The sequence below is a fragment of the Pan troglodytes genome, chromosome 23 (genome assembly GCF_028858775.2).
Source record: "Pan troglodytes isolate AG18354 chromosome 23, NHGRI_mPanTro3-v2.0_pri, whole genome shotgun sequence".
NCBI classification, from domain to species: domain Eukaryota; kingdom Metazoa; phylum Chordata; class Mammalia; order Primates; family Hominidae; genus Pan; species Pan troglodytes.
In genome coordinates, this window is record NC_086016.1 from 27,943,448 (window position 1) to 27,960,227 (window position 16,780).

Genomic DNA, 16,780 nt, shown 5'->3' on the forward strand with positions numbered 1-16,780 from the left:
ACATACAAAAAAATGTAAATGGATGGCAACTAAGCACATGAAAATATGCTCAACATCATTGGTCATTAAAGAAATTCAGCCAGTGCGGTGGCTCACGCCTGTAATCCCAGCGCTTTGGGAGGCCGAGGTGGGCAGATCACCTGAGGTGAGGAGTTTGAGACCAGCCTGGCCAACATGGTGAAACCCCATCTCTACTAAAAATACTAAAAATTAGCTGAGCGTTGTGGCACATGCCTGTAGTTCCAGCTACTTGGGAGGCTGAGTCAGGAGAATTGCTTGAACCCAGGAGGTGGAGGTTGCAATGAGCAGAGATTGTGCCACTGCACTCCAGCCTGGGAGACAGAGCGAGACTCTGTCTCAAAAAAAAAAGAAAAAAGAAAAAAAAATTGCTAAGCCTGTGCGCGTGCAGGCGCGCGCACGCGCGCACACACACACACAGTCTGTCTTACACAGTGCTGAGTATTATCTGCAGAGTTTCTAATTCAGTAGCTCTGGGTGAGGCCTGAGAATGTGCATTTCTCACAAGTTCCCAGCAATGCTGATGCTGCTGGTCCAGGGACCCGGCTTTGAGAACGACTGTTGTAGAGTCTGTTTCTGCACTGGGTGAGGTGATGTGTCTGCCCCGTCTTTGAACTCCGGGGGCTAATCTACTTGTCACCTTATAAGTATGTCCCAAATATTGTATGGGCAAGCCTGGAGAGTTGGGGGCATATCAGAGAGGCTGCTTGGAAGAGGTGACCAAGAGCTGGCCATGAGAATGAGAATGAAATTTCTTTCATTCTCAAAACTCATACATGAAACAAGCTGGAATGAGAATGAAATGAACAGATGCAAGGAGGCTGGCATTCTTGCTAAACCAAATACTAGGGGGGCAGCTTCTTTACTTGGGGGACTCAGCAGTGTGTTCTTTTTTCATACCCTTTCCCCCGTGATCTGGGGTCATGAGGAGCCCAGACCTCCACCTTGAAGGCAAGAGATGAGAAATTACCTCAGCACTGATTTTTCTCATTCGTTTAATGAGCTTTGGCCCAAAATATCCATATGAATCAGCAGAAGAGTAGTTGTTTATTTTCCTACTGTTTTTGAGAAGGAAAAGGACCCAGGCTGGGGTCCTCTGAGCTTTCCTCCAACCTGACCTGTTTGTTAACAGTCTGCATAAAGCCATTGGTCACAGCGTGAATTTGTGTCAAAGAAGCATTTGAAGTGGTTTGCTTTTTTTCCTCTTTATTTCTGTGGGGCATTTTTTAGACCAATTGATTTGCAGGAACTGGTAGGGTGTTTCTTTGTTCTCTCTCTGCTACCTGGCAGGTATCAAGAGAATGTTTTCTCTGTTCTTTCAGAAGAAAAATAAAGTCTGAAAATTCATTGGTCTTTGATACAAGCCTGGGCTAGTTACTGGGGTCGGGTGGGCCAGGTACAGCTTCATTAAGGGAATCTGGTGATCAGGATATGTCCCCCAATAATGGGAGTTGCTAAGTCCCCAAGGCTGTCAGGCTTAGCAAATCATACAGGATGCCCAGTTAAATGTGAATTTCAGATAAACATTGAATAATGTTTTAGTATAAGCATGTCCCAAATATTGCACAGGGAAGCCTGAAGGGTTGGGAGCCTATCAGGGCAGGCTGCCTGGAGGAGTGGACCACAAGCTGGTCCTGGAGTGAGAGTGAAAGTAGTCAGATGCAGTGAGGCCAGCATTCTTGCTGTACCAAATATTGTGGGGGACATATTTATGAAAAAAATTATCCATTGTTTATCTGAAATTCAGATTTGACTGGATGGCTTGCATTTTCTTTGGCAACTCTACAACCCAACTTCAACCCAACTTCATCCCTGGCTGAGCCCTCCTCCTTCCTTCTCCTCCTAGCCAGCCCCCGTACTATGATTAATTCTGCTTCTGTTTCATCTGTAACAGCTGGTTCCATCTCCACTGAAAACTCACTGGCGACAGTGGAGTCTGACGTAGTGATGTTCGAATCCCAGTACCAGAGGTTAAGCTGGGTGGCCTTAAGCAAGTGACCTCATCTCCTTGGGCCTCGATTTTTTTCCTTGTTGAAAACTAGGAGAGCAAGAGTCCACCTTGACCTCAAATGAAATGAGATAAAGCCAATGAAGTACTTCGGCAGTGCCTGACACTTCCAATGTCAGCCCTTCTTCTTCTTTCTTCCTTCTTTCTTTTTCTTCTCTTCCTCCTCCTCCTCCTCCTCCTCTTTCTCCTCCTCCTCCTCCTCCATCATCAAGGATGGCAGCATTGGGCAAGTTGGGAGGGCTTGGCCTGCTCCCCAACAGCAAGACACGTTACCTAGGCACTCAGTTCCCATTCCATGTTCCTTGGCAGCACGTCTTGTTTTCCCTCTTACTGAATTTATCTCTATTCTCTTCTAATTCATATTTTTAATGAAGCATCTGTTAAAAAAAAACCAAACAACTAAATTATGGCTGGGCGCAGTGGTTCACGCCTGTAATCCCAGCACTTTGGGAGGCAGAGGCAGGCGGATCACTTGAGGTCAGGAGTTTGAGACCAGCCTGGCCAACGTGGTGAAACCCCATCTCTACTAAAAATACAAAAATTAGCCAGGTGTAGTGGCACGTGCCTGTAATTCCATCTACTTGGGAGGCTGAGGCAGGAGAATAACTGGGACCTGGGAGGCAGAGGCTGCAGTGACCTGAGATCACGCCACTGCACTCCAGCCTGAGTGACAGAGCGAGACTCTGTCTCAAGAAAAAAAAAAAACAACGAAATTACTACGTACTTCCTATGGAGAAATCAGAAAAAACACAAGGGCAAAACCAAAAACCAGAATACACGCACACACTCAAGCAAACCAGAAAACAAGTGCCATTCACCTCACCACCCTGAGAAACCCACTGGTCCTATACCTGCAGGTGTTCTTCCAGTATTTTTCCTGCAAATATTTTACATAATTAATAACAAACTGTATATCATTAAAACTTTCTGGCCGGGCATGGTGGCTCATGCCTGTAATCCTGGCACTTTGGGAGGCCAAGGCAGGCGGATCACCTGAGGTCAGGAGTTTGAGACCAGCCGGACCATTATGGTGAAACCCTGTCTCTACTAAAAATACAAAAATTAGCCGGGCGTGGTGGCAGGTGCCTGTAATCTCAGCTACTCAGGAGGCTGAGGCAGGAGAATCGCCTGAATCCAGGAGGCGGAGGTTGCAGTGAGCTGAGATTGCGCCACTGCACTCCAGCCTGGGCGACAGCGTGAGACTCCGTCTCAAAAAAAACAAAAAACAAACTTTCACAAATATTATTTTTAATGACCAGACATTCATGGAGGGGACGTGGTTCACTGAACTGCTGTTTCCCTAATGTCCATTTACATGGTTTTATTTATTTTTATTTTTTAATTATACTTTAAGTTTTAGGGTAGATGTGCACAACGTGCAGGTTAGTTACATACATTTACATGGTTTTAAACCTTTTTGTGGTTCTTAGTGATAAGGTGGCCGTCTGGCTTGTATTACCATCTCAGACTCCCAAACCTCCGTCTAAGGAGATGTCTCCAGTTATCGTCTTTCCTGTTGTCTCCTTGGTAACAGTCTCCCATCTCTGATCACACTGTTTGTTTATGATTTGTCTCCCCTCGGCCCTAAGTTCCATGAGGGTGGGAGTCTTACTTATCTTGATCACTCCTGAATAGACAAGGCCTAGCGCTCAGCCAGGCATACAGCAAGTGCTCAATAAAGGTATGTTGAGTGAATAAATGAACGAGCATGCCCAACTCACCACCACTTAACTAAAATCACATCTTTTCAATTTTCAAATCGTTTGCTACTGTGGTCAGCAGAGATCGGTTAATTAAACTTTATTTTCTCCCCAGTGTCATTTCACTAGGTCTTTGGGGATCTCATGTCTGCCTTTGGACCCACTCCTTGGGTCCTGGGAGCTGGGGCAGTTGCTGGGAATCTCTGAGGACCCAGAGAAGGGGATTAGAAAGCCTGGGGGTCCCATCCCTCAGTCATTGTGGGCAGCCTGGGGTCCTCAAATCTGGGCTGAGTAGTACTGTGGACCCAGCTCAGTGGGTGAACACACTCAACCCCACCATCAGTGGCTCTTATTTGGGGATGGTCGCTAGAAGCTCATTGTCAATGGATATTTATTGATCTTATTAGATGCCAGGTATTGGCACACAGAAATAACTCAACTGGGTCTCACCCATCGAGTGACTCACTTTTGGGAGGTGGTGATGGGCTGCCATGTCTACATCAACAGATCATTCCAAGCTGGAGAGATATGTGCCTGAGTGGTGGTGTATGTAGGCTGAGGCCAAGCTGGGAGGAGGAGAGGCATATCAGGGAGAGCTGCCTGGCGGAGGCAACCATGAGCTGGAGCTGGACTGAGAATGAATTAGACAGGTGCAGGGAGGCCAGTGTTCTGGCTACACTGAGCACCTGATGCAAAGGTAAACATGAATGGCCAGCCAAAGCAAGGACCCCAGGGTAAAAGTGTGCAGATCCCAAGTGTGGCGCTGGCCGGGTCCTCAGAGGCTGTGTGTACCCGGTGACTGCCAGTTTCTCCTCTTAGTCCTCACACTGCGCCCTTGCTGCCTGCCACATTGCAGCTTGTAAATGGAACTTACTTGAGATCTGCCAAGCACCAGGATACATCTGAAATCACAAAGCTTTCATATTATTTTCGTCTTCTCTATAATTTCTTTTTTGCAACCTAGCCTAATTTTTTTTAAAATGTGCCCAGCAGCAGTGGTAATAATAATAATAATCCTTGCCACCCAGCAGTTTGCTTCTGGCTGTCACATTCCAGGCCTTGGCCCGAGGCACATTTATTTTTTATGACCCAGTTGTCAACTGTTAGGGAATGGTGCCCAAATGGAAGGATGAGGGATCACTCACTCGTGCCAGGGGCTCTGCCAGGACCTTGCTTTTACTTAATTCTCCCAATGGTTCTTTAAATAAGGAATTATGATCATATCTGTTTTTCAGAAGAAGTAGCCAGGCTCAGAGAGGTGAAGCTACTTGCCCAAAGGCACACAGCTTTTAAGTGGTGGAGTCAGGACTGGGATCCAGGTTGGCCTGACTTTAAATTTGGTACTTTCGTTCTTCCCACTGTCATCTCAGATCACGATTCAGATCGTGGCTGAAGACAATGTGCTCTAAGGTCTGGTCCACGTTCACTCTTGGGTCACTTCTCCCAGCCTCAGTTTTTCACCTGTGGGATGGGTAAAGCAACACCCTTGGATGACACCAAGGATTGGGGGCTCAGTGACACTTACTGACCGTGCCCTTCCCCAAATGGGTGGCCTTGGGCAAGTAACTTCACCTCTCTGAGCCTCCATTGCCTCCTCTGTCGGTTGGAGAGACCCATGCCTGCCTCGTGGGGAAAAAGCACCCAGTACAACAGAATACGTGCTCAGTGAACACTTTCTCTCCTCTCCACTTAAATGGACTCTTGATGCTGAGATAAGAAGTGGATTGGTGAGATGCTGAGCGACAGGTAGGGCAGCTCCTGGCTGTGGACTGACACCTGTCCTGCCCTCCCTGCAGTCTCTATGAGATTCACTGGCCTGTGCGGGCACCTATGTGATGTTTCTTTTTTTTTTTTTTTTTTTTTGAGACAGAGTCTGGCTCTGTGCCCAGGCTGGAGTGCAATGGCGCGGTCTCGGCTCACTGCAACCTCCACCTCCTGGGTTCAAGCCAATCTCCTGCCTTAGCTTCCCTAGGAGCTGGGACTATAGGCGCGCGCCACCATGCCCAGCTAATTTTTTTATTTTTAGTAGAGACGGGGTTTCACCATTTTTGCCAGGATGGTTTCAATCTCGACCTTGTGATCTCTCTGCCTCGGCCTCCCAAAGTGCTGGGATTACAGGCGTGAGATGCATTCAATCAGTGTCCAGCATTTTCCTCCCCAAGTTAGCTCCCGTTCCGGGAGGCAGAGGGGTGGGAATCCCTGGGCATGTTGGTTGTAGAAACATCCTTCCATTCAGTTCCTTTACCCCTGCCCAGTGTCTCCCAGCCCATGGTGTGTGCTCTGTGTGTCATCTCTTTGCACACCTGTCCCCTTCAGTGGACTGGGAGCCCCCTGAGGGCAGGGTCATACCCGATTAACTTGTTATAGAGTATGGGGCATCAACTTGGGCAGCAATGGGGAACGGTGTCCCTGGAAGGTGGAACAGCCTAGGCGAAGGCATGGAGGGAGAGAGGCAGTAGTAAGTGGAAACCACCGTTTATTGAGTACCACTGTGTGCTGGCCTCTGTGCTGGGTGCCTTACACACATAAACTCATTTAGTCCTCATAGCAGCCCTGGGAGGATGCTAAGATATGATTTCCATTTTCTTTATGTATTTTGTTTGAGACAGGGTCTTGTTCTGTCATCCAGGATGGAGTGCAGCAGTGGGATCATAGCTCACTGCAGCCGTGAACTCCTTGGCTCAAGTAATTCTCCTGGCTCAGCCTCCCAAGTAGCTGGGGCTACAAGCACATATCACCATGCCTGGATAATTTTTATATATTTTTTATAGATATAAGGGGTCTTGCTACGTTGCCCAGGCTGGTCTCGAACTCCTAGACATAAGCGATCCTTCCACCCTGGCCTCTCAAAGCACTAGGATGACAGGTGTGAGCCACCACACCTGGCCTTATTTCCTCTTTGAAGAAGTGGAAACTGAGCCTCCATGCACGGGGCAAGGGACTTTTGCAAAGTCGCGTGGTTGGGAGTGCAGAGTCTAGAGGGCATCCAGCTCTGTCTGACTCCAAATCCAAACCTGGCCTCTCTCTGGATTGTAGGAATCTCCTGGGCGCTCTAAGCCCAGCCTGGTTTAATGGAGAGAGAATATTTTGGCTTTTATTTTCTTTTACCAAATTACCTGAAGACTTTGATTGACCTTGAGACTTTACCTCAGACAAACCCTGGGCATCTTCTTATTTGAATTTTATCCATTGATTTTTAAAAGTTGAGGTAAAACATAAAGTGTATAAAGTATACTAATTTTAAGTGTACAACTCAATGATGTTTATATTCTCTCTCTCTCCCATGTTCTTTCTCTCTCTCTCTCTTTTTTTTTTTTTTTTTGAGACGGAGTCTTGCTCTGTCGCCCAGGCTGGAGTGCTGTGGCGCGATCTCGGCTCACTGCAAACTCCACCTCCGGGGTTCACTCCATTCTCCCGCCTCAGCCTCCTGAGTAGCTGGGACTACGGGCACCCACCACCACGCCAGGCTAATTTTTTGTATTTTTGGTAGAGACGGGGTTTCACTGGTTAACCAGGATGGTCTCTATCTCCTGACCTCGTGATCCACCCACCTCAGCCTCCCAAAATGCTGGGATTACAGGCATGAGCCACCGCACCCGGCCTCTTTCTCTCTCTTTCACCCAGGCTGGAGTGCAGTGGTGTGATCGTGGTTCACTGCAACCTTGATTTCCTAGGCTCAAGCAATCATCCCGCCTCAGCTTCCTAAGTAGCTGGGACTACAGGCTCATGCCACCATGCCTGGCAGATTTTTAATTTTATTGTAAAGACAGGGTCTCAGTCTTGCTCAGGCTAGTCAACTCCTCCCACCTCAGCCTCCCAAAGTGCTGGGATTACAGGCATGAGCCACCACAGCTGGCCATGTTATTATTATTGTTTATTATGTATTTATTTTTTTGAGATGGAGTCTCACTCTGTCACCTAGGCTGGAGTGAGGTGGTGCAATCTTGGCTCACTGCAAGCTCTACCTCCTGGGTTCACGCCATTCTCCTGCCTCAGCCTCCCGAGTAGCTGGGACTACAGGCGCCTGCCACCACGCCCAGCTAATTTTTTTTTTTTTTTTTTTTTTTTTTTTTTTTTTAGTAGAGACGGGGTTTCACCGTGTTAGCCAGGATGGTCACGATCTCTTGACCTCATGATCCATCTGTCTCGGCCTCCCAAAGTGCTGGGATTACAGGCGTGAGCCACTGCACCCAGCTGATGTTAATATTATTAAACACACACCAGCAACTATCCGCCAGATCAAGATACAGAACATTCCTCCTTCCATGAAAGGCTCCTTTGAGCCCCCTCCCAGGCAATCTCCATCGGAGGTACCCATCTCACTCCAGACTCATTGTCTCGACTTCTCTTACCATGTTAGTTTCTCCCATTCTTGAACTTTGCATAAACAGAAGCACACAGGATGCAGGCTTTTGTGCCTGGCTTCTTTGACTCCACACTGGGTCTGTGAGATGCCTATATGTGGCTGCATGTCTCAGTGGCTTGTTCTTTTTCATTGCTGTGTAGCGCTCCATCGCTGTGCTCTGGGTATACCACTCTTTGTGGCTCCGTTCTCCTGCTGATAGACATTTGGGTTGTCAGTTGACTTATTCTGTTCACTTGACTTATTTCTATTTTCATGATTTTGATCCAAAGAGTTTCTTTTGTCAGGGCACTCTGCAGAGGTGTTTGACGAACAATTGGCTCTCTGGAAATTTAAGAAACTATGACTGTTTTCATGATCCTAATCATTTTGAATCAGAAACATATATATTTATTGATCCATGTCTTCTGTTCAGAAAAAGACATTGGGAGGGGACGAGGAAGAGAAAGGAGCAAATGAGCTTTAGTGGAAGTTTTCTCATTCTTCTCTTCACACAAGCTACCTGGTAGATGGTGGAATCCTTCTGTAATTGAAAGTCAAATGCTCATAGGTCACAGTGGGAGCCATAATAAATGTGTGGGCACTGTCCTTTTGGCGCCCTTTTCCTGCTACTTTGAGATCTCATAAATAACAGAGTATGTTGGTGAGATGCCTTCCGTCCTTCTGTTTGCTCCAGCTGCAGTTGCTAGGTTGAGCTCCTGGTTGCTAGGGATTTTGTGATCCTGTGGCGGCCCAGAAATATGATGGATCAATGGAACATGCTTTTGCTATTAACTGAAATGTTTCCCAAGCAAATCTCTTAATGTCACTGTATGCTTTGACGTCATCCCAATTGGTTGATGATTCTTGCAAGTTTCCCAGTTAGAGGAAGTGGCTTGAGTGGAGGGGACAAGTATCTTGGACTGGGAATCAGTTCAAGAATCAGAAAAGCCTGCTTCTAGTCTTGTATCTGATACTAATTTGCTGTGTGACCTTGAGCAAGTGTTACCCGCTCTCTGGGCACTGGTTGCTGCAAAATTCGAAGACTTGCTGGCTTTAACAGCCTACAGTTCATCACCCAAGTTCTCTAAGCAGGCCAAGTGCAAATCAGTTTCTCATTATCGGCTGGTGGATTATTGACAAAAGAATTCCCATTCCCAGCCCACTTCCTTTCCACCCAGCCGGCTTCTGGGCTGAGTCTCCTTGGCCAGATGGTGTGTGCATAGTAGCTTCAGACTAATTTTAATATTCAATCAAACATAATTGGGATCATAAATCTTAAAAAAAATCCTACAATCCATAAACATCTGATCATGTCATTTTCTGTTTCCTTCTGTTAAAATCTTTGGCAGGCTGGGTGCAGTGGCTCACGCCTGTAATCCCAGCACTTTCAGAGGCCATGGTGGGAGGATCGCTTGAGTCCAGGAGTTCAAGACTAGCCTGGGCAACATAGCGAGACCCCATCTGTAAAAAAAATAATAATAATAAAATAAAGTCATCTGGACATGGCAGTGTGCACCTGTAGTCCCAGCCACTTGGGAAGCTGAGGTGGAAGGATCGTTTGAGCCCAGGAGTTTGAGACTGCAGTGGGCTATAATCACACCACTACACTCCAGTCTGGGCTGTAGAGTGAGACCCTGTCTAAAAAAAAAAAAAAATTAGCAGTTTTCTATTGCTGCACAGGAGACAGAAAACAAGTGCCATTTCCTTTAGTGGGAAAGCTCAGTTGGTGGTGGCCACAAGAAGCAGTGTCCTGAAAGGAATCTGGACTCACTGGCTTGCTGTAGGATCTTGATTGATTAATGATGTCTGTTATGAGCTCAGGAATATCGTGGGGGCACGTATCAGTATTTACCAATCATGACTGGAGTTTAAAGCCCACGCCCTTTAGTATCATGGTTGAGGCCTTCAAGGGTGGCCCATGCCGGCTTCTCCAGCTTTATCTTCTCCCCATCTCTATCTGACCCACCTCCAAAAATAACTGCTTCCAGACGGCGTGGTGGCTCACGCCTGTAATCCCAGCACTTTGGGAGGCCGAGGTGGGCAGATCACTTGAGGTCAGGAGTTCAAGACCAGCCTGGCCAACGTGGTGAAACCCTTCTCTACTAAAAATATGAAAATTAGCTGGGTGTGGTGGCAGGTGCCTGTAAGCCCAGCTACTCAGGAGGCTGAGGTGAGAGAATCGCTTGAGCCTGTGGGGGTGGAGGTTGCAGTGAGCTGAGATTGTACCGTTGCACTCCAGCCTGGGCAACAGAGCGAGACTCTGTCTCAAAAATAAACAAAACAAAAATAACTGCTTCCGTTGACCACCTATTGTCTCCCCAGATCCCCTTTGCTCATGTGGTTCCCTTTGCCTGTTGGGACTTTTATTATATTAAATTGGCCAACTCTGCCTATTTATCTTTCAAACTGCTATCACAATTTGATCTGCTCTATGCTATTCCCTTTGGCTGTCTTGGGTGGGATTAATTACCCCTTCTCCCTCTGATGTCCCATGATTCTCTGCATAGGCCTATAGCACAACTTACCCTACAGAGCCTACCTCTAGGCTCTACCTATAGACCCTATATAGCCTATGTATCAACCTGTACCCATAGCCTACCTACCACTTAGCCCTTTTCACACTTAGTAGCTTTTATGTCTCTTTCCAGTTCTACCTTGAGAGGGCCTCAAAGTCAAGGTCTGGGCTTTGCTCATCTTTGCATCCCCAGACCAGAGCCCCGCATAGAGCAGAGCTTCCATAAATCTGTAGTGCGTGCACACATGAAGGAATAAAAGCCACACTGCATTTCAAAGTCAGAGAAAAATGATTTGGATAACTTTCCCAGTCGCCTGAGTTTGTCTGTCAGTACTCCTCAGCTTAATTGTGGGTAATTTACTGTGGCAATAAAATGACCCCCGCATTCCTCCGAGACGGAGCTCAGCTTCAAGTTGTGAGCTTGTGTTTTCTCCATCGCGATGGCCTTGTTTTCTTCCTCTCTCCCTTTGCCCGCAGCCTGAAGATAAACAGAAGGCGGCAGCTGCCTTTGCCCAGCTCCAGGGTGCCATGGAGATGCTGGGCATCTCAGAGAGCGAGCAGCGGGCCGTTTGGCGGGTCCTGGCAGCCATCTACCACCTGGGCGTGGCGGGGGCCTGCAAAGGTACGTCCTTCCTGCCGGGCTCACCTGGGAGGGCAGCTGTCTCCTTTGGCAGGTGCCTGACAAGGCCCTTCTCGGAGCGGTGGGAACAGGGTCAATCTGTCACCTTCTGTGTCTCTGGGACTTCTCTTGGGGAGGCTGCTGAAACTAGGCGTCGTGAGGAGGACACAGGGCTGGCGTTTCAAGCAAACCTTCTAGACCAGCTCTGTTCACAAGAACTTTCTGCAATGATGGAGATTACTGCGGTTCAGTGCAGTAACCACTAGCCACAGGCCGCTACTGAACACTTATATATAGTAGTGCGACTGAGGAATTGAATTTTTAATTGTATTTAATTCTACTTAATTTAAATTTAAGTAGTCGTAGGTAGCCAGTGGCTACTGTACTGGCAGTACAGTAGGGCAGCTCTAGAATATGCAAGGGAAGGTTGGGTCTCTGCAGTAAAGGTGCTGTGTTTTTTTCTTTTTCTTTTTTAAATTTTCATTGTTTGAGACAGGGTCTTGCATTGTTGTTCAGGGCAGTAGTGGCGCGATCATAGCTCACTGCAGCTTCCACCTCCTTGGCTCAAGCAATCCTCCCGCCTCAGCCTCCTGAGTAGCTGGGACTACAGGTGTGCACCCCCATGCCTGGTTAATATATATATTTTTATTTTTTTGTAGACAGGGGTCTCACTTTTTGCCCAGGCTGGTCTCAAACTCCTAGGCTCAAGCAATCTTCCTGCCTTGACCTCCCAAAGTGGTGGGATTACAGGCATGAGCCACTGCGCCCAGCCAAGGTGCTGTGTTTCTAGTTAGACATCCTGGAGATGTTCCCTGCCACATGCCCTGAAACTGATCTTGTATCCTTGTCCGCATCCTTAAGTGTCTGCTTACAATTTTCCCTATTTTGACCTGGTCTTCCAAGTGGTTCCTGCCATCCCCCTAGTCCTTACCCTCTCTGTATTCAATCATTCACTATGTTCCAGAGATAGTCTCTGTGACATCATTTCTGTCCTAGTTTCTCTATCCTTACTGTTATCACCTTACATGTGGTGTTTACGTTTGTGTGTGTGTGTGTGTGTGTGTGTGTGCTTGGATGGGTGCAGTAGCCTCCTTGCTGATACCTGCATTCCTCCTCCTACCCATTCTCATCATGACCATCAGGTTCCTTTCTACAACATAGACCCATACTGTCATTCTTCGCTTAGAATCCTCTGGAGGCTCTCCCTTGCCTCCAAGTCAAATAAAATTCCTTGGCTTGGCATTCAAAGCTCCTCACCTCCTCACCTCAAAAGCTGCTCCCTTTTTTGGCAATATAGAAGGTTCTGGGGAGAGAGTGGGGATGAAGAGCAAGGGTTTCTGCCTTCATGGGGCCTTTGGTGCCTTGTATTATGATTGTGACTTTGTCTAGCTCTTATCAGTGGCTGGTGGCTTCCTTTGGGCCCAGAGCATAGAACTGGAGGTTGCTTATTGAATGAACACGTGTGTGAATTGAGGTCTGTCCTGGGACTGTGCATGGATTCTGGCTGACATTCTGGGCTGTTACCTTGGCGGGGGCAGTAGAATCTTCGAGAAGGTACTGGTGCATCCTTTCCGTCATCCCCACATTCCCGGGCCCTGTGGCCTATTCCTTTGATTCTCATCCATTTGAGCCACATACATTAACCCACTGTTTTGATTTTGGAAATTTCTAGAAGTCATACTGGGTCAGGAGTAAGTAAGATGGGGATTCAACAGTTGATCCAAGCCAAGGACAGACATGCTGGGCTGGGGCAAATATGAAAATACCAAATGCCACTTGTTTTTCCAAAAATCATCCATGGACATTCACAATGGCAAAGATATGGAACCAATCTAAGTGCCCATCCACCAATGAGTGGATAAAGAAAATGTGAGAGATATATATATACACACACACCATGGAATACTACTCAGCCATAAAGATGAGATGAAATAATGTCCTTTGCAGCAACTTGGGTGGAGCTGGAGGCCATTATTCTAAGTGAAGTAACTTGAGAATGGAAAACCAAATATCATACATTCTCACTTACAAGTGGGAGCTAAGCTATGAGGATGCAAAGGCATAAGAATGATATAATAGACTTTGGGGACTCAGGTGGGGGAGGTTAAGAGGGGGTGAGGGATAAAACACTACATATTGGGTACAGTGTACACTGCTAGGGGGGTTGGGTGTACTAAAATCTGCTCAATCACCACTAAAGAACTTAACCAAAAACCACCTGTACCCACAAAATGATTGGAAAAAAAATCAGCTGTGGGCCATGCTCAGCACTTGGCTGTTTGGGCATCACCACTACTTTGTTCAGGGAACTGTAATGTCTCTCACTCAACGTCCTGGTCACTGAGGCCAACCTGAGTCAGAAGCAGACCCTTAGACAGAGATGTGGGAACATGTTGCATATTTGGGGAAGGACCCCAGAAGGCTGTGGCAGGGAAATGGGAAAATGACACAGGAGAGGGAAGGCAGGTAGTATAAGGTGCATGAAGGAGTGACTTACCCCTGGGAAACTGAGGCTCAGTCCAGCTGGGGACCCCTGGGAGACTCTGAGGAATATGCCTCCTGGTTGTCCTATCCAAGAGACAAGGAAGTTGAGATATTTATCCAGAGACTAAGGGGGAGCCCCCTGGCTTATTAGCCTGTCACCAGGGAAGTGAAGGAGCTCAATTTTATTCCTGAGTTTCTCCTCCTGGGGCAGAGTGGGGGGCCCCCGCCCCCTGATGTGGGCTCAAGGACCTGACCCATCACATCAGTGCATCTGATGATAAGAGAAAGTCACTTTTATAAATATTTTACTAATACTTGATGATGGCAATAATTTCTGCCAGTCCTCCCCCGACCCCACGTTATAAATTATTTTAAGAAGAGCTGCCGTCAGTCTGCCTGGGAGGCCTGCCTGATGATTTACTTACTTACAGATTCTGCTTTGAAAGATTTCATAATAGGTTGCTCTAAAATCAGCTATTAAGAATTTCAAAGTCGTATATAAATGTCTTTGCTTTGTGTCATAACAGATCATTTTGAAATGTATTAAGAATCATTTTCATTAATCAGGTTTTTTTTTTTCATTAAAATGATACTCCCTTCTCGGTGTGCCTGGCTTCCTAACTAATTCTGAGAGCCCCAATCCTGTTTTTAAAAATCAATAATAGTTCCCTTTGGGGAGAATTTGGGCCTTATAACTGGACACAGGGTTTTTGAACTGTTATAGCAATGACAGTCACCACTAATATTGGCCTGGTGTTTGACAGTTTCAAAAGCACTCATACCTCTATTATGCCCTTTGATTGGATTAGATGTATGTGCTAACTTAATGGGCAAGAGTCAGGAGTCAGCCTGCTGGATATGAATCCTGGCTCAGCCTCTCTGAGCCTCAGTCTCTTCCTCTGTAAAATGGGGCTAATGATGGTACCCACTTTGTAGGCTTCTCATGAGAACTGAAGGAGTCAATGGCAAAAACTGTGGTACACAGGACTTGGCTCCTGGCGGGGTGTTTCATAAGGGTTCATTTTCATCCGTCTCATTTTATAGACAAGCAAACAGAGGCTCAGAGAAGGTATGCCACTGATCTGGTATCACACAGCCAGTACCTTCCAGAGTGGGGCTTGGGCCGTTCTCATTTTCCTGGGGCCATTGTGCTGAGTGTTTATAGACTCGATGATGTCACCACCTCCTTAGAACAGCCTGGGAGGGGTGAGGACTGTTACGATGCCCATTTTATAGGGAAGAAACTGATGCGCAGCAGAGAGTTTCATGCATATTCCTCAGGACATACAGCTAAAGCTAGAGATGGGATTTGGACTTAGGTCTGCCTGAGCTCTGAGCCCTGAGACCAGCCTCTGGGACCACACCTCCTACCTCCCACCTCCCAAGTACTCTGTGTTCTTGCCTATGGCAGGCCTACAATTCACCTCAATTCTGAGACTACCCTGAGTTAGCAGAGTTAACACAGACCCTGCAGGTTAAGGATTCAATCCCACAAGACTGTCTCCACTTCAGATGCCAGCTGCAAGTACCCGACCTCCCATACTTCTAGCCAAGTGGCTTTTATATAGTGAGTTCTCATGACCCCCTTCTCTTGTCTAATAATTCACTAGAATGACTCACAGGATTCAAGAACACACTTTACTTACAACTACTGCTCTATTATAAAGGATACAACTCAGGAACAGGGCAAGGGATGGGGAGAGGGCAGAGATTCCTGTCCTCTCTAGGCATGACAGCCGACAGCCTCCCAGCACTTTGATGTGTTGGAAGCTCTCTGAACCCCATCCTTTAGGGGTTTCCATGGAGGTTTCTCTATGCAGGCATGATTGATCAAATTATTGGCAATTAACTCGATCTCCACCTCTTCTGTCACATCTTAAAAAGAAATCCTATAGCTGGGCCAGGCACGGTGGCTCACGCCTGTAATCCCAGCGCTTTGGGAGGCTGAGGCGGGCGGATCACAAGGTCAGGAGATCGAGACCATCCTGGCTGACACAGTGAAACCTCATCTCTACTAAAAAAAAATACAAAAAATTAGCCGGGCATGGTGGCAGACACCTGTAGTCCCAGCTACTCAGGAGGCTGAGGCAGGAGAATGGCGTGAACCCGGGAGGCAGAGCTTGCGGTGAGCTGAGATCGCGCCACTGCACTCCAGCCTGGGCGACAGAGCAAGACTCTGTCTCAAAAACAACAACAACAACAAAAAACCCCTATAGCCTTTAGCTATTGCCCTCTAAACCCCCATCCCTAAGCAATGCTTTCCCCCAGCCATAAACAACCATGAATCTACTTTCTGTCTGTAGATTTCCTTGTTGTGGATGTTTGACATGAATGCAATCATGCAATATGTGCATATCTTTGTTGTCTTTTATGACTGGCTGCTTTCTTTTTTCTTTCTTTCTTTTTTTTTTTTTTTTTTTTTTTGAGACGGAGTCTTGCTCTGTCGCCCAGGCTGGAGTGCAGTGGTGCGATCTCTGCTCACTGCAAGCTCTGCGTCCCAGGCTCATGCCATTCTCCTGCCTCAGCCTCCCGAGTAGCTGGGACTACAGGCGTGTGCCACCACACCCGGCTATTTTTTTTTGTATTTTTAGTAGAGACGGGGTTTCACTGTATTAGCCAGGATGGTCTTGATCTCCTGACCTCGTGATCCGCCTGCCTCGGCCTCCCAAAGTGCTGGGATTACAGGCGTGAGCCACCACGCCTGGCCGTGACTAGCTGCTTTCATGTGGTGTAGTGTTTGCAAGAGTCATCTATTTTGTAGGATGGATCAGTATTTTAGTCCTTTTTATTATGGCTGAATTATATTCCATCATATGGATATACCATATTTTGTTTACCCATGGACCAGTTTTTTTTTTTCTTTTATTCTTCCTGAGAGCTGGGTCATAGTAACTGCTCAGAAAATTCTAGTAGAATGTATGCCCCAAACTGGCTTGCACAACAGGTAAAATTAGGCCCATTTTGCAAAGGAGAGCCCAGAGGCAGAGCGGTTCTGTGATGGGTCAAGTATGTATGTGTATGCCAAGACTAGACTTTGCAGTCAGCCACCTCCAGCCAAGTTTCAGCTCTGCCTTTTAATGGATGTGTAATC

The 16,780-nt window shown here is 47.0% G+C and overlaps 1 protein-coding gene across 7 annotated transcripts in view; it reads left to right on the forward strand.

The window, feature by feature from the left end:
- Positions 1 to 16,780, forward strand: part of MYO18B (myosin XVIIIB) — a 316,003-nt gene that overhangs the window by 44,275 nt on the left and 254,948 nt on the right. For all 7 annotated transcript variants that reach the window (XM_054675970.1, XM_054675972.2, XM_054675975.2 and 4 more), the window contains one exon: positions 11,064 to 11,208. In XM_054675970.1, the coding sequence (XP_054531945.1) occupies positions 11,064 to 11,208 (145 nt within the window). The remainder of the gene's footprint in view (positions 1 to 11,063; positions 11,209 to 16,780) is intronic.